This window comes from Dasypus novemcinctus, chromosome 9 (assembly GCF_030445035.2).
Source record: "Dasypus novemcinctus isolate mDasNov1 chromosome 9, mDasNov1.1.hap2, whole genome shotgun sequence".
Taxonomy (NCBI): Eukaryota; Metazoa; Chordata; class Mammalia; order Cingulata; family Dasypodidae; genus Dasypus; species Dasypus novemcinctus.
In genome coordinates this window covers 117,084,022-117,106,577 of record NC_080681.1, presented here as the reverse complement: position 1 = coordinate 117,106,577, position 22,556 = coordinate 117,084,022, and the positions used below count along the sequence as shown (strand labels likewise).

The 22,556-nt window shown below is 59.5% G+C and overlaps 1 protein-coding gene across 9 annotated transcripts in view; it reads left to right on the top strand.

Annotated features, from left to right (window-relative positions):
* Positions 1-14,311, top strand: part of ARHGEF10L (Rho guanine nucleotide exchange factor 10 like) — a 169,667-nt gene extending 155,356 nt beyond the window's left edge. For all 9 annotated transcript variants that reach the window (XM_058304283.2, XM_058304282.2, XM_058304285.2 and 6 more), the window contains 3 exons: positions 4,507-4,681; positions 11,611-11,733; positions 13,234-14,311. In XM_058304283.2, the coding sequence (XP_058160266.1) occupies positions 4,507-4,681; positions 11,611-11,733; positions 13,234-13,757 (822 nt within the window). In that variant the 3' untranslated portion in view covers positions 13,758-14,311. The remainder of the gene's footprint in view (positions 1-4,506; positions 4,682-11,610; positions 11,734-13,233) is intronic.
* Positions 14,312-22,556: the final 8,245 nt, after the last annotated feature.

The following is a 22,556-nucleotide window of genomic DNA, read 5'->3' as shown; positions in this document are numbered from 1 at the left end:
ACGTCATTTGTTACCCTTCAGCCCTGTGTTCGTTTCCTGGCTGCTAAAACAAATACTGTACGCGGGCTTGGCTTAAGCAATGGGAATGTATTGGCTCATGGTTTTGAGGCTAAGTCCAAAATCAAGGTGTCCTCAAGGTCTTTTCTTCCCAAAGACCGTGGCACTCCGGGGCTGGCTGCTGGCGATCCCGGGTCCTTGGCCTTTCCGTCACCTGGCAAGGCACACAGCAGCGTCTTCTCCTTTCTCTCCTGGCTGCCCTTGACCTCCACTTCCGGCTTCCCCTGGGGCTTTTATCTTCTTCACTCTGCTTCTAAAGGGCTCAAGTAAGAGCCTGGTGCCCTGGGGCCCCCTCACCTGCAGGACAGGCTCAGGAGATCCCGTTTACAGTGGTCCCACCCGCCAGAATGCCGACCAAGACCAAGACCATGTCAGACGGGTGCACGGCTCAGTCCACCACCCCTGCCAGCACTCGGCCATCTTTCTCCTGCAGTACCGTCAGCTCAGCCAGGATTCAGCATCGCTGCCCTGATGTCATCTAAGGGCCGGCCACCTGCTTCCCAGTTGCCCCCCCCCCACTGGCTCTTTTATAGTTGCTCCCCCCAACCCCTTCCAGCCTAGGAGCACATGTTGCATTGGCTGTCATGGCTCCTTTTAACCTGGAATCATCCCTTTGCTTTTCTCTTTTTTGTCTCCATGATACTGATATTTTTGAAAGGTCCAAACCCATGTCCTATAGAAGTCCCCACAATCTGAAATTGCCGGTTGTTTCAGTCTTTGGCCAGATTCTGCCTCGGTGTCACCGTTACTTCCCATCACATCCACCTTCCCTTCTCTCGTCCCTCCCTGGAACCCTGGTTCCCAATAGCGGCAGAGCCCTCCAGTCGCAACCGAGCTCAGAACTGAGTTCAGAACCGCTTTTCAAACCCAGACCACCCCCGGCACCTGGCCTACCAAGTCAAGTTCCGTATGGTTCGGTATAGTCTTGGCAGATCTTTTTGTCCTTAAACAGGTCAAACGTCAGGGGTGTTTGGTCAGGGTGCTGGGTTCCCAAGCTGCTTGAACAGACCCTTTTCTTTGGAGGCTTGACTGTGTTCTAGTAAAATCCGATTTACCAAAACGGGCGGCAGGCTGGGTTTGGCCGAGGACTGCCGCGTGCGGCCCGCTAGCCTCGTGCGTGATCCTAGCAGAGCAGTTCCCGGCACAGGGCAGGGGCCCAGCCTGGACCGCGCGGCCAAGTGAGCAGAAGCACCAGGCCTTCTGGATGCCCGGAGGGCACTGCTGTAACTGGTGGCAGGTGGGCGGGGGCCCTCGTTAGGGGTGAGGGGAAAGAAGCCTCTTAGAGAGTAAGGCAGCCCCAGCCCTGGACCCCCCGGGGTTAGAGGAGGTGAGGGGAGAAGCCACGGCCTGGCTGGGGTGCCAGACGGGCAGCGTTTTGCCTGCCCTGGCTGGAGGAGAGGGGAGCTGGGGGCCAGCAGCCTCCGCTAGCAGTTAATTCAGATCAAACAAACCTGAGCTCCTCTGGATAAGGGAACATCCTGTGTTTGGAAAACAAAACCAACAACCTGGCTTGTCTGAGCACGGTGGGCCGCGGCCTCCTGGAGGTGCCGTGCTCCTGCCGCCCACCCCACCCGGAGGTGCCATGTTCAGTTCCTTGGGCCTCTCTGGACCCTTTGAGGCCAGCCTGTCTCTGTCACCTGACTTGACCCGGTCCAATGGCAAGTAGCTCAGGCAGGACTGCGAGACCATCTCTCCCGACGGAGGCTCCTGGTGTGAGAAGGGATGCCAAGGGCAGGCCCAGCTGGCCAGGAGCCCAGAGCTAACTGAGGCCTGAGGAGCTGGAGAGGCTGTGCCGCTCTCCAGATTTATTCCAGCCCTTTCTCCCTCCTGTCTTACCCTTTGGGCTTAGCAGGTTTGCACAGGCCTTCTGCAAACCCCTCCGGGCCTGGAGGCAGACTTGCTATGCCTCTGGAGAAATGAGCCTGGGTTTCTGCTGCCGACTTCTCTTTTAATTAGATCCTGACAACAGCATGCAGGGCTGGCTGGCTGCAAGTTCAGGTGCAGCTCTCTGTGGTCCCAGGCCTCGGTTTCCGAGTGGTTTGGCTCTTTCAGAGACAGGAAGTGCTTTGCCCTTTTCTCAGGAATCAGGCAGGAGGCTTGCAGCACACACCACTCTGTCGGTGTGTGTGTTTGTGCCCTCGTGTGCAAGAGCGTATGTGTGTGCTGTTTAAGGATACGCCTGCAGACTAAGCGTCTTGGGGTCTCCCCTACCCTCCTGCGGTCCCCGTCCCTTCCTCCTTCTGTCGGGCAGTTGAGTGATTGCTGATGGCAGGTGCCGTGGGAAGTCTCTTTGGGCCTCGGTGTCGCCGTCTGTAATTGGGCCCATGGCCCCTCGGTGGTTACCCCAGCAAAGGCTCTCGGGCAGGTTCCTGGTGGAACAAGGGTGGACCACCCAGGTCTGGGCCATCGGCAAACTTGTCTCGAGAGCAGGCTGGTTCAGAAAGGCAGCGGCTGACCGCCCGCGGGGTTCCTCAAAGGCTTGCTCCTCTCGGCGGGAGAGCCGTGAGCCAGTGCTGCCGGGCCGTGGCGGCAGGGTGGGGAACCCGCCCAGTGGCCCCGACTCAGCTTTGTGGCGGCCTTGAAGGGGCTCGGCCTCCCGGCGGAAGCCAGCGGCTTGCTGGCCGAGCCTTCTCCCGAGTGGGGTGGGGGTGCTGGGGAGAGAGGAGCAGGGGCCGCCCCCGCAGGAGCCCCTTGTCCAGCTCACAGCCTGAGGGACCTTGTCTGGTTCCTCACTTTGTCCCCAGCACCCAGAACCACACCAGGCGCATAGCGGGGCTCAAGGACACCTGTGGAGTGGGTGAAGCCACACTGGGCGCTCCCTCTCCCTGGTCCCTAGGAGCTGCACAACAACCTCCCTTTCAAGCGGGGAAACTGAGGCCCAGGCCTGTGACACTATTGAGGAAACGCGATTTCACAGCAGGTCTGGTTTCAAAGCTGCGTTCTGCCCAGTGTCGTCCTGCTGTCTTGGGCTTCTGCCAGCAGCACCTCCTCCTTGTAGGAGAGAACACCCACAGGACCGAAGGGAGGGGACTGCCAAGCCAGAGCCCGCAGCCACCCTCGGCTCGCAAGGCTCTCCTCCCACCCCTTCTCTCCTCCAAGTCTGGGTGCATCTTGGTGTCCTTGCCCTCGCTACTATCGCATCCTTATTTCTCCACATTTGTCACAGTCTTTGTAAACATGTGGACACAGAGTTGCCTGATCGTCCCCAGCAGTGGGGCAAGGAGGCTGTTCCTAGTTTTGTTTGCTGGACTCGTCTGTGCTTGAGTAACGACTGAATATTATCAGTGGGATTCAAATGTCCATCCTTTCATTCCTCGACCAGACTTCACCATGCGCTGGGCCGCGGGCAGAGCAGGGGTCCCCTAATCTTGGTCCCAGGAGTTCCTCTTCCAGTGCAGGAAGCAGCTAGGCAGAGCTGCCCAGCAGAGCGATGTGGGGGCTGCTGGTGGGCTGGGGAGGCGTGCGGGGAGGTGGCCCGTCCAGGGCTGCTGGGGCATGCCTCTGGGAAGAGGGATATCACCCAGACGTGGTGTCTCCAGAGACTGACTGGGCGGTGCAGAGGTCATGGCGAAGGCAGAGATGCGACTGTCTGGTGTGGCCTGGAGCTCGGGGAGGCAGCAGGAAAGGTGGGGCCGGGCTGCTGGGGGCCTGAACCGCTGGGTGACGGCGCTGGACTTTCTTGTGCAGTGCATGGGAAGCCTGGCCATCTGTATCGTCTCTCCTAATGACAATTATACATGTACCTATTTAGAAAAAGCAAATAGCATGGAACAGTGGATCTCCAAAGGCCCTTACCCTTCTGCAGCCCCAGTCCTGTTTCCTGGAAGAAAACACTTTTTGCCACTTCTTTTTTTAATCTGACTCTAATTCATGTACCCTGCTGTTTCTTGATTGGTCGGCTTTTGACTATTACCTGTTGGCTCTCCGTTGTGAAAGGTGAAGATTTGGCTCACTCCTCCGTTCCCCAGTAGTTGTGCTGGCTGCCTCTGTCCCATAAATAATACACATAAACCGCGGCTTCCCCCTCTGCTGACCTCCAGTGGGAGGCAAGGCTGTGGAAGGGGTCGCAGGCACGTGCTGGAACCCTCCTCCATCTCCGGGGGCCAGTCATCATCCCTCTCCCCCTCCTCTTTCGGTCATGTCCTGCTGGTAGCGTGACACCGGCTATGGTGGGAGTACTTCCACCATGAGAACTGGTAAATCCCGTGAAGCGGGGGCCCCCTGCCCTTCCCCTGCCACCCGAGAGCCCGAAGCCCGAGGTTTCCTCGTGGCCCTGCTTCTGGTTTGGGCAGAGGCCAGGTGAGCGTGTGCTCGTGGAGGACCTGAAAGCAGCCGCCCTGGGGGTGGGGGGCCTGGGGCCCTGTCAGGGCTTTGGGGGCCAAGGCTTGGCCTCCAGAGGCCCGGCCAGCGGGCCCCAGCCCTGCACCAACTCCCCCCGCTGTGCCGCAGCAAAGCTTCGAGGCGTACCAGGACGAGGCGGCGAGCGTGACGCACATGGTGAAGGCGGGCAGCGGCGTCTGGATGGCCTTCTCCTCCGGCTCCTCCATCCGCCTCTTCCATACCGAGACCCTGGAGCACCTGCAGGAGATCAACATCGCCACCAGGACCACCTTCCTCCTGCCAGGTGAGGCTGGGGCCGGCGGGTGCAGCTGACACACCCGGAGCACTTCCAGGGTCAGGTGGGGTGTGCCCTGGGCCGGCCGCCTCAGTGGCCCTCTAGCGGAACCGGTGCCCCGAGAGGGAAGCCCCTTCCCAGGGGCAGCAGGACCAGGACTTAAAGCTGCCAGGAAAGGTGGGATCGGGGCCGACTGGGGCCTGGAGCTCGCACATGGGTGGGAAGCCTGACCATCTGGATCCCCAAAGTCCCCTCTTCCCGTCATCCTGAGCCCCGACTGCCCCAGAGGCTGGCACTCAGAGAGTGAGGCGCCGAGCCCAGTTCCCTCCCCCAGTAGGCTCAGACTGACCCAAAGCCTCACTCTCCCTCCAACTCCCTTCAGATGGGGTGAAGGGTAAAAGGCAAGGCCAGCAAGGGGCTCTGTCCTTAGAAGTTGTACAAGAATGGTGAATGCCCCTCTCAGTTTGCCAGGCGAGGATGGCATCCCCTGGGCCTGTGCAGCCCCCGACAAGGCTGCCGGTGAGACCAGGTGGAGAGGTGATGGCAGAGCATCAGCTTGGAGCTCACCTGGTCCCACGCACGCCCGAGACGCCCCCCAGATCCCTGCGGGCGGGCCCGGGAGGGGACAGGCAGGGGCAGCTGCTCTCCCGCAGGCTTTGTGGCAGCCAGGGCATGAAGCAGGCCCAGCTCACAGTGCCTCCTGCCTGCCCCGGCTTTCCAGGCAGACTGACCCGAGGCCAGGACTCTGGAGGCCTGTGGCGGCACCGTCCAGCCTCCCAGGCAGGGCTGGCTCAGCAACTGGGGAGCAGAGGCCCCGGGGGCTGGAAACAGCCATTAGGCAGGATTGAGCTGATTGTCCTGACCGGCAGAGGTGGAGGCAGGAAGCAGCCGTGTGCCAACCCAGGGCTGGTCCTCCGGCCTTCAGAGGCTGGGTCGCGGTGGCCCATGGCCAGCTCCTCGGGAGCCTGGAGGCCTCTGCCTCGCTGGGAGGTCTGGTCCCTGAGCCCGGCTGTAGGCCCAGGCGTCCCCCTGGCTCAGGCTTTCCCCTGGCCAGGCCCGATGTCCCCAGATCTGGACTGGTGACCACAGGGGGTGGCTACTAACCACGGCAGCAGCCGTGACGATGGCTGGTAACGCCTGTCCCAGCAGGAGCCCAACGGAGCGCAAGGCTGCCGTGCTTCCTTGGCCCTGTGAGTGGGACTTGGTCCTCGACGCACAGAGGAGGAGCCCAGGTTTGCTTGGCAGTGTGCAGTGGCTGGTCCCAGCCCGTGCAGCCGGCCAGGGGCAGGCCCAGGGCGCCCGCCAGGCCAGACGCAGTTCAGAGTCCTGCTGCGGGAACGGGAGTGAGGATGGCCTTGGAGGGGTCAGGCGCGACCCAGATCCTGGCCTGGCCGCGTATCAGCCATGTGCCCCCCCCCGTCCTCCCGTGAGCTGTGACGTGGCCCCTCCCCGTGGGCCGCTGTGGGGGTAAATGTGGCCGGCTCTGGGAGGAAGTGGGCCCAGGCCCAGAGTGTGGCACCCACGGTGGGGACGGCCACGTTGGCATCCCCTGGGTGGGGGCAGGCATGGTGGGCCTGTCCTTTCCTTCAATTTCATTGTATTTCATTGTATTTCATCATGTTTAGCCATCAGACAAGCTTTATCTATTTCAACTACAACAAAAATCTCCCTGTGTCACAAAAATATTCCCATGCTTAGGCTGATAGCTAAATTATTTCAAGTTAGTGGAACAATAACAAAAAAGGATAATCTTGTGGGTTTTTTTTTTTTTAATCTTCTGAATCTCATCTTGTGGGGGCCAGGGAGAGCGAGAGAAAGAATCAAGTTTATCTGGTGGTCAGGGCCAGGCTTTGCGGGCAGACCTTGGCTGTATGCAGGAAACAGCAGCTCACACGCTAGGACCTGGCTTTACTGTGTGCTCCGAATACGTTTTCACCTCCTTAGCTGCCATGTGCTTTGCAGTTACCGTTTGAAGAAGGAAGGGCATTTCTTAGTATGATTATTTTTTTCACATATTTTATTTTAAAACCAGGTAAACTGAGGCCCAGGAGGTTAAGTAACGGGCCTAAGGTCACCCTGCTGGAAGGCCGGGACGAGGGCTTCAACCCAGGCTGTCTCACAGACTCATGCCCAGCCTGGGGCAGTCACTCCCCTTTCTTGGGGCCTCAGTTTCCCCATCTATATACCGCAGGGCCGAGATTTGAGTCGGCACCTGGCTAGGCTGTGTAGGTAGACCAGGAGTTAGATGGGTCCAGCTGGCATCCCCGCGTCCCCGCCTGCCCGCCTGGTGCCTGGGAGCGAGGGGTGGGCCCCCTCCCACCCATGGTCCTGGTCCCCCAGGGCTGTGTCAGTCCCAGGCTGGGCTGGTGCCCTGGCCATCGTCGTCTCCTTGGTCACGCGCTCCCAGATCCCACCCTGCTCGCCCTGGCCTGCCCGCCCTGCTCTCCTACGAGCTCCCGTGCTCGCGCCTTCTGGCCGGTGTCCTTCCTCCGGCACCAGTGCCGTCAGAGCAGACGCAGCTGCCTCTCTGCTTGTCAGACGCCCCTAGCCTGGACCTGGACGCAGCTGGGCATAGGCTGAGTGAGCTTCCTGGGTGCAGGCTTTCTGGAAGGTTCCCAGGAGTTATTGTCTTGGACCTCCTAACCCCAGGCCTGACCTCTGCAATCAGCAACACTGGGGAGCCTGCAGCCTGGCCAGGCCAGGTCCACTGGGACCCCCCAAACCTCAGAAGGGCTGAGCCAGCCCCAGGCCGAGTGTGGGGCCTGGAGCACGGGGGGCGGCTTCAGGTTCACCCACGTGCTGCCCTCGCGAAAGAACAATAGAGCAGGATTCTTAAATTCTTTATTAGAGATATTTTTAAAAGGCTTTTAAGAATTTTTCTTCCCCCATACCACCAAATGAAATAATTGCATAATTAGTAATAAATTTGTTCCTCCTCTAAGTGTGGATTTTTTTTTAGGGTGTGTTAAAAATTTATCACGCTTCCTTCCCTGGACCCGTTTCTTCCACCCGAGTACCCGACTGGTATTAATGCATTTTTTTAATCTAAACTCCCTCCTCCTTTTAACTAGACAGGTCATTAATAAAATGTTCTCTGAGAGCCTGAGCTTTTTAAAGTTGTATATCTCTAGATAGATGGCCTGGGTGAGTTGAGCACTGCTGCATTAAGTCTCTGTGATAAAATATTTATCCACCATTAGAATTTTTTTCTTTTGGACTGTTTGTGAGCAGTGGCTCGCTCTTTTCCTTGGGGCGAGTGGGGGCGTGTGTGGAGGTCCCAGAACGAGGTCGGCAGATGAAGTCGTTTCTCAGTTCCGGCATCTCCTTCGGCTTCTCGCTCACCCTCCTTCCGCTTGTCGGGGTCTGGCTGTCCAGCGGGGGCCGAGAGGATGCAGGGGCCTCGGGGACGGAGGGGAGGCGCGTGCGACGAGACGTTAGCCACTCTCCGCCCCCTTGGCTGTGTTGTTTTAGTGTTTTTATGGCTCTGATGGAGCCAATCCGAAAACATTAGGGTTTACGTTCTTTTAATAAGCCCAGACATTATCCTAATAGTCTCCATTTATTGATTGTGTGCTATCAGCTAAGAGCTGTGCTCAGCTGTCCATATGTGCGTGTATCAGTATATCGTATATATAATGTTTCTAATAATTATAACATTGAGCAAGGTGGGTTTGTAATAGTCTTTGGTTGGTGAGAGAAAGAAGGTGACTTGTCCAAATTTACCCAGCTAGTAAGTGACATCAATGACTGTGTGCCTTTTCATGTCTCTTCATTCACTCATGCACTTGTTCATTCACTCAGATATTTTTTTTGAGTGTCTACTACATTCTAGGAGCTGGGGGAGTCAACCCTGAGTAAAGAAATAAGACCCTGTCCTCATGACGCTTACCTCTCAGGACGTGGAGGCAGACGATTAAAAAGCCCCGAGAAAAGGGAGGATCCGGGCCATGGCCAGGGCGGCGGCGCGAGGGAGGTGACCACGAGAGCCCGCAGCCTCAGGCCTGCAGGGCTTGCCGGTCACACCAGGAGCCCCCCACTGCCGGGAGGCCCACCCCCGGACTGCGGCCTGTCACCGTTGCTTTGAGCTCATGGTTTCTGAATTGGTGCAATTCAGAAAGAGCCCCAGCTCCACGGACAAGACGCTGTTGGTGAAATGGCCCCTGCCACCGAGTCACTAACACTTTCTCCCCAGGGTGGTTGTATTTCCATGACAAATCAATACGAATGTGACTTTCTGAGTTTGCGCCACGTTTCCAGACCCCCGCGTCCCCCTGCCTGCTTGACAGCTCCCCTCCGATGTCTAATATGCATCTCAAACAACCCGTCCAAAAGAGAACTCCTCACTTCAGTCCCCAAACCCGCGCCTTCTCGAGACATCTTGAGTGATGGCACTGCCGTCCGCCCAGCTGCTCAAGATGAGACACCTCGGCACCGCCCCGGGCCCCCCTCCCTCCTCCCGCTCGAGGCTGTCGACAGGCCTGTTGGTTCTGCTTCAGGATATCTCTCGAACGTGTTGGCGTCCCGTCATCTCGCTGCCACCGTTCCTACCTTGACAACTCAAGAGCCGCCTCGCTGGTCTCCTTGCTTGCTCTCCGCCCCCCACACCCCCCACTACTCCCAGGTCTCTGCCGCACTGCAACTAGGTTGCTAAAATTGGTGCTGCTGGGAGCTTCCAAAAGCTCCTCGTTGCTCCTGGAATGAGACGCCCCCTGCCTCACCCTGACTCACACAGCCTCATGCCTTCTGACCTCCCCTCTGGTCATCCTGCGTTTGTCCACTGCCCCGAGCCACTCTGGCTTCAGTCAGCCCCCTGGACACTCACTCGTCACAGGGTCTTTGGGTGGCTGGCTCCGCCTTGTCATCTGGATCTTGATTCTCACCCCGAGCCCCCTCCGCCAGCACCGAGGAACCCTCCAGCCCACTCGTGCTCTGCCCCACCGCCCCATCTTCATCTCCTGCCTAGAATGAGTGTCCTTGTTTATGTTTTCATTTCCTGTCTCCCCTTTCTAGGACTGCACTGTCCAATAGAATAGCTGCTATTTAAGGTTAGTAAATGAAGGTAAAAATCAGTCCCTCTGTCTTAGCCACATTTCAGGTGGTATGAACACATGTGGCTAATGACTACTGAATTGGACAGTGCAAAGGAGAACACTTCCATCATCATAGAAAATTCTAGAATGATTGCTCCTGGAGCAGGGACATTTGGGCATGGTCCCGGCTGTGCCTTCATGTCGAGCACAGAGGCTGGCGCACAGTAGGTGCTCAGGGATGGGCCTAGTGCCGAGTGCATGTGTCCATGATGGGAGGGCATGCTGCGCCAGACCCTGCTCTGCCCGCCCCAGGACGGTCGCCCTCCTGTGGGGGTGAATTTGGAGCCACATCCTTTCCCCCGAGACTGCTCCGAGGGGAAGCGTGTTGACCCACTCCTGTGGAGCTTCAGGAACTTGCCCGGGAGCGATGGGGCAGCGCAGGACCTGGAGTGTAGACGGCTGCTGCAAAGCTTACGTCGGATCAGGGCAGGGGTATGAGTGCGTCGGAAACTCTAAGGCAGCGTTTCTCCAAAAGTGCTCCCCGGACCTGCAGCATCGCATACCTGGGAACTTGCTGGAAGCCCTGCCTGCGGCCTCGCTCTGGGGGCGGGCAGGGAGCTGACCCGTAAAGCCTCCTGGTGGGGCTCCAGTCGGTCCAGGTTTGGGAACTGCTGCTCTAAGCGCCCTTTCAAGTGTAATCATCGTCGTTACTGCCACGGTACGTGGAGTGAATCTGAATCTCCTCTGAGGGGAGAATAAGCCCCACTCAGCGGGACGGAAGGATCTGGGCAAGAAGCCAGATGGCCCTTTGGAGGGGTGAGCTAGCACAGCCCCCGGGAGCCCCGGGCTGTCCTGGCCCGCTCCCTGCGCCCCACCCCTCCGCGGCCACTCCCAGCCTCCCCTCGCTAACCCGGAGGCCTCTGCCGGAGCTCAGCAGGCCAGCTCTGCGGGTGCCAGGAGGTGGGGTGTTTGACACCTGTCGACTCTGTGCAATATGGTCATCGGCCCCTTTTACAATTGAGGAAACCAGGGTACAGAGAGGTTTAGGGCCTGGCCCCAGGCCACAAGCTAGTAAGTCCCAGGGCCTGGCTGGGAGTCGGCCGCCCAGCTCCGCGGCCTGTATCTCGGCCACATGCCTGCAGCCTGTGCTGTAAGAGCAGAGGAACCGCCTTCCAGAGAGCGCCCCGCTGCCCTCCCTGCCATCGCCACTCTCACTAAAATGAAGAGAGCACCAAGGGGATAGTGGGAAAAGCACTCATCTGGACTGACAGTGAAGACAAACCAGTTCCCAGCAGAGAATGGTCCACTTTTGTTGTTGGGCCCAAGAATGGCAGGCTGTGCAGAATGTCAAGCCCAGGCTGGAGGTAGCGTTTCACAAAGGGGCTGCCGACACACTACCACCTCGTACCATGTCCCTGACTCCACCCTTCCCCTCTGCATGCATCCCATCTGCGTCAACACCCGCTTCTCCCTCCCTGTTTGGAAGCCTGCACCTTCCTGGTCCTCCCTGCCATCACTCCCCAGCTGGCCGGTTGTGTCCCTGGCATGGGCTGCCCTTGGCTGACCCTTTGGGCTCAGCTAGCCTGGCCACTGCCTATTAGGATGGGCCAAGCCCTGAGCTCAGCGGTGTTACCTCATTGCATCCTCATGGCAGCCCCATTTTACATATGAGGAAACTGAGGCAGGATGGGCCTGAGAGCTTCAAGTGAGGAGCAGGAGGGCACACAGCGGGGGCCCTGGACCCAGCCAGGCCAGCGTCTCAGGCCCGAGGTCTTAACCACGCATACCAGCTGTTGGCGTGCCTCGTGGGAAGCGCCGAGCCGTGCCGTGGCCTCACCTCGCGGGGGCACCCGGGGACCCTGGCCGCCCCCCGAGGGGAGCGGCTCATGTCGGCCTCTCTTTCTGCAGGCCAGAAGCACCTGTGTGTCACCAGCCTCCTCATCTGCCAGGGACTGCTCTGGGTGGGCACTGACCAGGGTGTCATCGTCCTGCTGCCCGTGCCCCGGCTGGAAGGGATCCCCAAGATCACAGGTGAGGTCGCGGGGGCCCGTCTGAGGCACGGGGGTCTGGGTGCCTGGGGGGAGGGCAGGCATTTACATCCTCCTCTGACTTGGGGGCAGGGGGCCGGCCTCCAGCGTCCTCTGTCATTGTGGGTGGCACCGTGACATCGTGGAAGGAGAGGGTCCTGCGAGTCCCACCATCTCCACCTCCTTCCAGAGCCTCGGTTTCCTAATCTGGCAGATGGGCATGGCAGCGCCTCCTGCCCAGGCGGTTGGAGGACTGGGAAGGAGAGCCTGGCACGGGCCGAGGCTCCACTGGGCCCCTTCGGCTCCCTCCCCCCAGTTTCAAGACGGGGCTCCTGGGGACCAAGGCCAGGCCCCTCACGGGGTCCATGCGCAGCTGTGTTTGCCTGGATTAGGGGAAGGTCCGCCCTGTGACCTGCGGGGTCGGGAGGGGCCTGGCTTGGCCACCTCAGGCCTTTGTCCTGAGAGCAGGGCTGAGCAGAACGGGAGGAGTCCCGGCCTGGCCGGCTGGTGCGGACAGCCTGGGACCGCACAGGAGACCCACCTCCGCCGCCAAGCCGTCCCGTGGCAATGCCCTGCCCTGCCGAATCTCAGAGACTACCTGGGCCAGGGCTTCGTAGCAAACCAAACTCACCTTCCCGGGTGTGGGGAGGTGGTGTGCTGTTTGAGCAATTCCCACGCCGGGACCACCTAGGAGCCAGAGCTTCTGGGGATAGGACAGTGGTTCTCGATGGGGGGCGATTTCGCCCCCCTGGGGGACGCTCAGCAATACCTGGAGACGTTTTTGGTTGTCTGGCGTCCAGTGTGGAGGCCGGGGAGGCCGGTGACCGCCCTGAGGGCCCAGCACGGCCCACTCGCTCCCGCCCCAACGGTGTGATCGGCCCACCGGGTCAGAGGCCGGAGGCTGGGCCGGCCCGCGTGGGGCTGGAGACCCTGCGCTCTGCACAGTGCTGAGATCTCCCAGCATCAGGACTGAGCGGATGGGGCGTTCATTCACCCAGGGGGTGTGTGACAAGGGGATGAATGGGGCGGAGACCCTGCCTGCCAGGGGCTGGTGGTCTGGTGGTCTGGTGGGGGCCCTTAGAGCCCAGGGCAGCAAGTGCCGCCACAGAGGGAGTCCCAGGGACACCGGGCAGGCGTGTCAGCCCTTGGCAGGTGCAGTCAAGGAGACTCCGCCGCAGGGAAGTTGAGCTGCCTTTTGCAGGACGGGTTGTAGACTCGGGCATGGGCTGGAGGGGTGCCTTCTGGGTGGAGGCAACGCTTGGGCAAAGGCGTGGAGCCTGGAGATGGCGGGACTTCCAGCCTGCAGCTCCTCCAGGTGCTTTACACGGTCGCTCCCATCCTGCTCCCCCAGCGAAAGGAGGCCTGGACGGGGGCCGCCTGCGCCAGACCCAGCATAGATGGCGGCAGTCGCCAGACACAAGATAAAACGCGGAGAAAGTTCTCCCCAGGCGCGGGCACCTCCCCTAGCGTGAACCTTCGGGCCCTCCTCTCCCCCCTCCTGCAGGGAAAGGCATGGTCTCGCTCAATGGCCACTGTGGGCCCGTGGCCTTCCTGGCCGTGGCCACCAGCGTCCTGGCCCCCGACATCCTGCGGAGTGACCAGGAGGAGGCCGAGGAGGACAAGGCAGACGGGCAGCCCCCCGAGCCGGCGCCCGCACCCGAGAGCCACGTGGGCCGCGAGCTGACGCGCAAGAAGGGCATCCTGCTGCAGTACCGCCTGCGCTCCACCGCGCACCTGCCCGGGCCGCTGCTCTCCGTGCGGGAGCCGCCGCCCACTGACGGCCCGGCGCTGGAGCACAGCGAGGAGGACGGCTCCATCTACGAGATGGCCGACGACCCCGACGTCTGGGTGCGCAGCCGGCCCTGCGCCCGCGACGCCCACCGCAAGGAGATCTGCTCCGTGGCCATCGTCTCGGGCGGGCAGGGCTACCGCAACTTCAGCAGCGCCCCGGGCGGCAGCGGGAGGCCGGCCCCGTGCGGGGAGACGGACAGCACCCTCCTCATCTGGCAGGTGCCCTTGACACTATAGCCCTCCCCTCCAGGGGCCCACTGCCGGGGCCCCTGTCGCTGTAGCCCACCTAGGGCACGGGGCAGGCACGGCTGCAGCCACGGCGCCCCTCCGCTGCTGTTGGGGCCCCTTCCGGCTGGGGTCCCCTGGAGGGGGTGGGGTGGAACCGCCCTCCGGAGACCAGAGCCGAGCTGCGCGGAGAGCAACTTCCTTGGCTGGGTGGAGAAAAACCTCTTCTTCTTTTAAAATATTTTTCTCAAAGTGTTTTGGGGAAGGGTTTTGGGTTTGGGGAGAGAGAAGACACCTCCGGAGGAATGACCTTTTTAAAAGCAAAAAAACAAAACACAAAACCTCAGAACTGCCTGCCAAGCCCAGCACCACCTCCGGGGCCTGTGGAGGGCCGCGGCCGTCCCAGGAGGGTGCGCGCGTGTGAGCGAGTGTATGAGAGCGTGTGGGCTGGTGTGTGAATATATATAAATACGTATATATGGTGTATATTATATGTGTATAAAAGAAGTCTGTACATATTGGAGTTCTGGGAGACGCTGGAATAAAAGGCAAGAGTAATGTCTGTACGAGGACGGCAGCTTTTTGATATGTGACGGCGCTTAGGGGACAAGGAAGAGAGAGCAGCTGTCGCTAGACGGCGTGTTTGGGAACCCGGAGTGACGCTGCTCTCAGCAGGAAGGGAGGATTTGGGCTAGACACAAGGAAGAACCGTTCTATGGGGATGGGCTCCAGACCCGAGACGTCCAATTCCATCCCGGTGAGCCACATGCGGCTATCTAATTTTAAATTAATTAAAATGAAGTAAAATTAAAAATTCCAATCCGCCACATTTCACGGGTGGCTTGGGAATAGCCCTTTGGGGCAAGTGGACGCTGATCTGACAATGCAGATCCGGTCATTTCCGTTGCTGCAGAAAGTGCTCCTCTGCGGGAGCTGCTCTCCTGAATATTTTTTAAAAGAAGGCGCTGGGTCACCCCGGCTCTGGAGTAGTATGGAGGCAGGAGGCCTTGGCGTCCAACAGTGCAAGCCAGAGGGGAGAGAGCCTGAGGGCTCCTGGGGCGCTGGCTTGGGAGTCGAGAACTGGGTGGGGGCTGGAGCCAGTGCTGCAGGCAACAGGACGGGGGGGGGGGGGGGGGGGGGGGGCGGTGCTGCCCCTGGGCCTGCGGGAGGAAGACTTGAATTCGGGGCAGGGCCCTGGGGCCTTGGCCACAGATCCCAGGCTATAGGATGGAGTTGGTGGGTGGGGCTGCCTTTGACTCTGGCTTCCCTCTTCTAGCACATTCCAGCCCTAGATTTCTAGAAATGGCAGCAGGGAACCAAAAACAACCAAAAACCAGCACCCAAACGGGTAGTGGTTCCTGTGTTTTCCCACCCGCCGACCTTTCTGTCGTCTGCCTACCCACCACTTGCCCCCCTGTCCGTCCTTCCTGCCACATCTAAAGACACCTTTGCCAGGAATGCAGGGATGGGTTCGGCAGAGCTGGGGGCGGGCAGACCTGTTGCTGCACCTGACTGCACAGCTCGATCAGAGCTTCGATGGGAAGTTACGGGAACACAGCCAGGATGTCCAAGGCGACAAATGCCCACGAGAAGGACAGTCCAGCTGGGTCCCTCCAGTCTGGTGGAATTCTGCCCGCTGTAGACATCATTCATTTATTTGCTCCTTTCACCATCCCCTCGAGCTCCTCCTACATGCCAGGCATTGCATTAGGAGCTAGGTCTGGGGTGAGGGGCAGCAGGCATAAATACCAGCTGTGAGGAGGGGGGCCGAGGGCTGCAGAGAAGGGGGCCGAGGAGGAGCTGTGCAAAGATGCCAGGTGTGCAGAGGAGGGCTTTTCCCGTGAGTGAGGGGTCCCACGTGGATCCCCCAGGCTGGGGACGAGGTGTGAGGAAGGGGTTGTGAGTTGGGAGGAATCATGGCTCTGAGAGAGTCAGCACACTGACCCGCTCCGTACAGATCCAGATGTGTCCCCCTCCTCTGGGCCTCAGTTTCCCATTTGATGCAAAGGAAGAAACATCACTACCCTGCCTGCCTCTCCTGGGGCAGGGGAATCCTTTCTAGGCACGAATGGGATAAAGCGCAGTGTTTTCATTTTTACTGCTCAGATTAATTACTGAATGCCCTGTCTCGTGGGGACTCCCAAGGGGTACACATCTTGTTAGCCAGATCCTGGCCAAGGCTTTTCCTGGGACAGTGGCTGGTGACAGAGGCTGCTTGGACGAGTGAGTCTGGGCCCCAGAGTCCAGCAGGCCAGCCGGGGGATTCCCAGCCCCTTCCTGCCCCTCTTGCCTCAGTTTCCTCATTCCTACAACAGGGAAGATGCACTTTGCAGAGCTGCTGAGGCATGGTGCCAAGTCTTGGGAAGCTCCCGGAAGGGTCCCCGGCCCTTGGGAGCTCTGTGGTTGTCCTTTGTATCATCGTAGCCTCTGCCTTGTTCCAGATGATTTGAGGCAGGTGGTTCTTCTTAGAAAACTCCCCTTTTGTGCAAGAGTTGGTATTTGAGGACTCGGGGTCCCTTAGATCCTAGCCCTACAGATTGCTCAGCTGAAGGGGGCCCAGGAGATCTAATGCGGCCCGTGAAATCCCTTCGCTGAAGATGACTGACTTTGCTAGAGCCGTGAGATTATCATATCAATCACCGGCTCATCTCCTGCATCTCTGACAACAGAGTAAGGGGAAGATGGGGGTGGGGGGGTCATTGGAAGCGGCTGCTGAGACCAGGATGTGCCCAGAATGCTGAGGAAGCCCTCATCTCAGACATGGATAAGGTCATAATCACCAAAGGCACCTTGCAGGCATCTGCCCATTTAGTTCTAGGCAGGGAGCCGAGGCTCCAGACATTAAATAACTTGCTGAGGAAGCGTCAGGATCTAAAGGCTACACTGCCTCCAGGAGCAAAACTTTGGAGAGAGATAGAGCTGAGTTCCAACTATGCTTTCCCCTGCTTACTAGCTGTGTGACCTCAGGCAAGTGCCTTAACCTCTCTGTGTCTCAGAGGGGATACTGACAGGCCCTGCCCAGGGGCTGATGGGAGAAATACCTAAGTATCATTCATTCAATATTTGCTGAAAGCCGATTGTGTGCAGGTTGGAATAAGACAAATACTCCCTGCCCCACCCTCCATCCTACGGGCAGAAATATGTCAGATGGGGTGTACAGGAGGAATTGAAAGTACTGGGGAGGGGGCTTGCAATGCTAAATGGGGGGGCAGGGTGACCTCCCTGAGGAGGCGACATTGGAGTCAAGACCTGAAGAAGGAGCAGGTGCTTGGCGGGGCAGACTTCCAGGCAGAGGGGAGAGCACACCCACATGGCTGGAGTGGAAGTAGCGGAGCCCTGAGTCACAGGGTCAGAGGGTGGAGGGCTCTGGAGTAGGGGAGGTCGGGTCCTGAGTCACGGGTCAGAGGGTGGAGGGCTCTGGGGTAGGGGGAGGTCGGGTCCTGAGTGACAGGGTCAGAGGGTGGAGGGCTCTGGGGTAGGGGAGGTCAGGTCCTGAGTCACGGGGTCAGAGGGGTCAGAGGGTAGAGGGCTCTGGGGTAGGGGAGGTCGTGTCCTGAGTCACGGGGTCAGAGGGGTCAGAGGGTGGAGGGCACTGGGGTAGGGGGAGGTCGGGCCCTGAGTCACGGGGTCAGAGGGTGGAGGGCACTGGGGTAGGGGAGGTCGGGTCCTGAGTCACGGGGTCAGAGGGTAGAGGGCTCTGGGGTAGGGGAGGTCGCGTCCTGAGTCACGGGGTCAGAGGAAGGGGGCTCTTCCTTTTCCTCAGCAGCGTGGGGGGCCATTGGAGGATTTTGAGGAGCAGTGCCGTCCGTCACGGGGCGGCGTTCACGCGGCGGCCTGGCTGTGGGGTGCGGGTTTTCTGGGGGAAGATGAGGAATTGGGTTTGGGGTGCGCTGACTGCGCTGCCAGTGGCCAGTGGAGAAGAGACGTGGAGACCGTTGACTCCGAGTCTGCAGCTCCAGGGTCCAGGCTGGAGACCCACGCCTGGGGAAACTGAAGCCTTGAACCCGGCAGAGATGCCAAGGGCGGGAGTGGGGGGAGAGGGTGACAGGCGCTGAGCGCGGAGGAGGGCGCTGGAGGAGCCTGCAGGGCACAGCGGAGAAGGCGGAGAACCCGGCGGCCCGCGGGGGAGAGTGTCGCTGCCGGGCGCCATGAGGAGAGCGGGGTGAGGCCTGAGGACTGAGCCACACGGAGGCCGCTGGGCGTTTGGCGAGGGGCGCTCTGGAGGCGCGGCGGGAGCGGAAGCCTGACGGAAATGGGTCAGGGAGGACGGGGGAATTGGGCCAGGGGGTGGCGGGAGGACGGGCGAATTGGGTTGGGGGCGACGAGGTCAGGCCTCTGGACACAGGCCTCTTACCTGGGAGAAGGAACCAGCCCCCCAGCTGTCTCGTGTGACCCCCCCAGCTGGCCCCAGGCACGGTCCAGGACACAGGCAGGCCAAGGAACTGCCCTGTCATGGAGGGTGGATGGGGCCCCCGCCTCGCCTCTGAGGGCGCCGAGTCTGCTTCCGCTTAGGCTCCAGAGCCCGTGCACGTGGGCTCCTGAGGCGGAGGAGGGGAGCTTCTGCCATCAGGCTGGGGTCCTTCACACGTGCAGAGCCCTCAGCCTAACAGGGCCGCCCGGCTGAAAAGTCCCCATCTGATGGGGACACTTCCTTCTCAGGGTGCCCCTAGTCTGAGGGAGGAGTCACAGCCCTTATCCCCTGGTTTGATGGGGGAAGCCACCAGTCTGCTGGGGAGATAAGGCATTGCCCCTAAGGAACCCCAGATCTGATGGGGGGTCCCAGGCCAGCTCTCAGGAGCCCACCAGTTTGATGGGGGAAGATTGAGTTACTCCCCTGAAGGAGAGCCTAGCCCGATGGGGGAGACAGAGCCCTGTCCTCAGAGAATTCTCCAGTGCGATGTGGAGATCCTCTGGGCTGAAGTGGGAGCTAAATCCCTTACCCTGGCAAGCTCCAGTCTGAGGGGGGAGACAGGATCCTTCATGCTCCAGTCTGAAGGGGGAGACAGGAACCCCACATTGAGAGAGATCTCCTAATAAAACACACAACAGAAACTTTTTAATGGTGCAGACCTAATTACATGACCGCACAACTGCTCTAAACTCCTCATCTATGCTTTCCTGGGAGAGTAGTGAGTAGCGAGAATGTGTAAATTGAGGAAAATTAATAGACTTACTGGAGCTATTTCTTGTCATCTTTTGATTTCAACAGAAACCACAAAGCCTCTCCTGGTGAGGAGGCTCCCACATGAAGCCCCCGGGACAGGTTCTCAGGGGAGCCCCCTCGGGGAGTCCGGAGGTCCCAGCAGTGTGGGCCAGAGAGCCCTGGGGCAGAGACGGTGCTGGCCCTTGAGCCAGACACCTGGGTTCAAGTTCTGGCTCTGTCTCCGTGAGGCCGTGTGACCCACCTGTGGCAAGTCCCTGCATGGCTCCAGCCCACGTCCCACTCAGTGCCTGTCCGAACGTGCTGAAAGCTCGCTGGGTTCCAGGCGCCGTGCCAAGTGCCGTGCACCCCGAGGGAGGCTCTATCACTCTCTCCACCTTGCAGAGGCTCAGGGAGGTGAGGTCACCTGCCCAGGGTCACACACCACACAGGGCCACTCGGGCTTCAGCCTGGGCCCTGAACTACCTGCCTCCCCCATCTTCCGTCATCAAACGAGGCGCCTGGCCCGGCCTGCTCCCCTTTGGCTCCGAGAGGACCCCATGTGAGAGCAGGTGCCCAGGGGCTGGCCAAGCTGCAGAAGGCTGTGCCCAGGCTTACCCTCGGCTCCCTCTTCTTGAGAAGGGGGATGTCTGCGGCACTGACCGCCTGGGCTGTTTGGAGGGTGAGACCAGTTAAGTCGTGCGAAGAGCTCAGGACAGCTCCGGCCCCTGGTGAGCCGTCACGGACGCTTCTTGATCACCCTCCTCCTTGGCAGGGCCCTGCCAGGTGTTTGTACTCAGACATGCTCCTTTCGGGCACTCAGCTCCCAAGCATGCTGCTCAGCCATTGGCGCCTTCTTTAGAGGGGTGTGGCGCCCCTTCAGCAGAACCCAGCCGCCGGTGCAGAAACTTGTATCAGTTCTGCCAGCTTATTGCACAAATCCCAGTGCTATTCACAAAGCATTTTTGGAAAATCATTGCAAAGTGCAGCAACTTCTGTGCTGTTTGGATAGACATTCCAATTGCAGGTCTTTCAGTGTGTCCAGAGAGGAGACCACATAAGTTGGAGGAAAAAGTAGCTGTGTTTGAGCAAGCAGTGCCCAGTACTGGGTTTGTCTATTCGGCAAGTGTCCACTGAACGCTGCTGCACGCCAGGCCCGGGACTGGGCTCGGGGGCCGGGGCAGCGAATGAACAGACAAGGTCACTGCCCTTGGTGAGCTGAGCGCCCCCAGCCTCCTGGAAGAATGGGTTTAAAGAGAGAAGGCTCTAGGAGGCCTTTGGCATTGGGAGCAGATCACTGGTGGCTTGGGGTCACGAGGCGGAGGCTCTCATCCGCTCTGTTCCTGGGGCTACCCCCTCGCTGGTCTTTGTGCTTTCCACTGTATTCCTCATCTTGGACTATTCCCTTACCCCAGGCAGTGCAAGGACGGAAGGAGACCACGTGTGTGAAGTGCTTGGCGTCGGGCCTGGTGCTGGGATACTGGTCACTGTCAGCTATCTTTTTAAAAATTATTTTAATTAGAGAAATTGTAGGTCCACAGAAAAATCATGAAGAAAATACAGAGCTCCCGTACAGCCCTTGCACTCAGCCCTCCCCACTCCTACCGCTTTGTATCCATGTGGCACCTTTGCCACAGCTGATGAGAGAGCATCACCCTTCACCCATCAACCGTATCTGTAGTTTACATCAGGGCCCACTGTGATCAACAGTCCATGGTTTCTTTTGTTTTAAAATTCTAGCACCATTTATACAAGCTAAAATCTCCCCCCACCCCAGCTCAATCTAATAGACAATTCAGTGGCAAGGTGAAGGCTGTGCTGCAGCCACCACCACCCACCGCCCACCACCCACCACCCACACACTCCCCATCACCCACTCGGAAACCCCACGCCAACCAAGCACAAAGTCCCCACTCCCTTCCCCACCCCGGCCCCCAGCCACGTGCCCTCGAGTTTCTGGCTCCGTGACCCGCCCATTGCAGTGATGTCACACAGTGGGATCACCCAACTGCTGCCCTTCTGTGTCCAGCTTATGCCACGCAGCATGAAGTCTAATAGGTTCCTCCTGCTGCCAGGTAACGTTCCACTGTGGGTAACTCCACGTGCTGTTTGGCCATCTGCTGTGGATGGACACCTGGCCCGCCCCAGCCTTCAGCAACCGTGAACAAGGCCACGTCCATTCGAGTCCCTTCTTTCACCTCTCTGGGGTATCATATGCTTAGAAGTGGGGTCGTCAATCATATGGTGATTGCCCAGGGCCAGCCATTTCGAGTGGTGATGACAGCGATAATGGACCTGACCTTAGTGACACGCGGTTCGCTGTGAGCGGGGCCGGCGTGGTGGGGCTGGGGCGTCCTCTTCAAGGGCCCTCCTGGAGGGAAGGGAGCTGCTCAGCTGCAGGCCCGCTCTGTTGGCAAGCCCGGGCCGGGGGGCTCTGTTCCAGGGGCTGGTGTGGGCTGCGGCCCAGGGTGGGCCTGGGGTCCTGCTGCTCCATTCCAGAAAGTCTTGTGAGTTCTTTGTGGCCTGAACCTAGCTCAGAGGGACAGACACGACCTCCTCCCTGTGCTATTTCTGCTCAATTAAGGGACCAGGCTTTTTGCCTTGGCAAATCCAGGGACATGCAATTGCATGCTATTTTGCATAAATCAGGGCCTCATTTTCATTCATTTGCATGTTTCTCAGGATGTGAGGTTCAAGAGGCCCAAACTCAATGTGTGTAAAATGAAACAAGTGTGTCGAGTCCACCCGCTCTGAGCCAGCCCGAACCCCACAGGTGTGAATGAGGATGCTCAGAGGGGCTGGCGGTCTCCAAGGGACAGTGAGATCCAGAAAGAACTCTGGGGCCAGCCCTCCCTGTGCTTCCAGAAGCTGAGGGGGAAAGGAGGGCGTGGGGCTCCTGCCTGCAAAGATGCTGAAGAAGCTGCGACGGAGCCGCAAGGCAGGTGTCCTTGATTGTCCAGCAAAGACCTTGGAACAGGCAGAGGCCACGGGAAGGGGGTGGCACCTGCTCTAACAGGTCCCCATTACCCAGCGCCTACGACGTGCCAGGTGCCGCACTAGAGTCTCCACATGTGCTAGTCCCTTTTCTCCTTAGAGCCCATTTTAAGGATGAGGAAACTGAGGTGCAGAGAGCTGAAGCAACCTGCTGCAAGCCACATGCCTGGTCTTTGGAGGCCTGGATTCAAACACGGGTCTCTGGTTCCAGACCCTATCCTCCCTGCTGAGGGGTGGCGCTGGAGCAGTGGCCTCTGCACTCCCCTTGGAGCCCCCCAGCATCTTCTCTCGCCCCGTGAGAGCCTTCTCCTTTTTGGGTGATGCACTTGCGTCTCCAGATATGGGGAAGGAGCTTGATTTCCATAGCAACGGACACAGCCCAGGCGGCAGGTGGTCCTCCAGGGAGGGTGGCGGGGTAGATCCCAGTGAGGACTCGCAAAGATGGCCGCCACGGAGGAAGCGCAGCCCCCAGCGCAAGGCCCACCGGGGGCAGGGTCTCCCCCAGCGCTTCAGGTGTCAGTTCATCGATGAGTGGACATGAGCGGTGGTCGTGCCTTGTCTGTCCAGCCCTGCTGGGGTGGGCTGGGCCTAAACCTTAAGAAGGCCTGGAAGCTTCTGCTTTCCTACTTTGGGGGACCCGGCTACCGTGATGGAGAGGCGAGGTGGGGAGGGGGAGG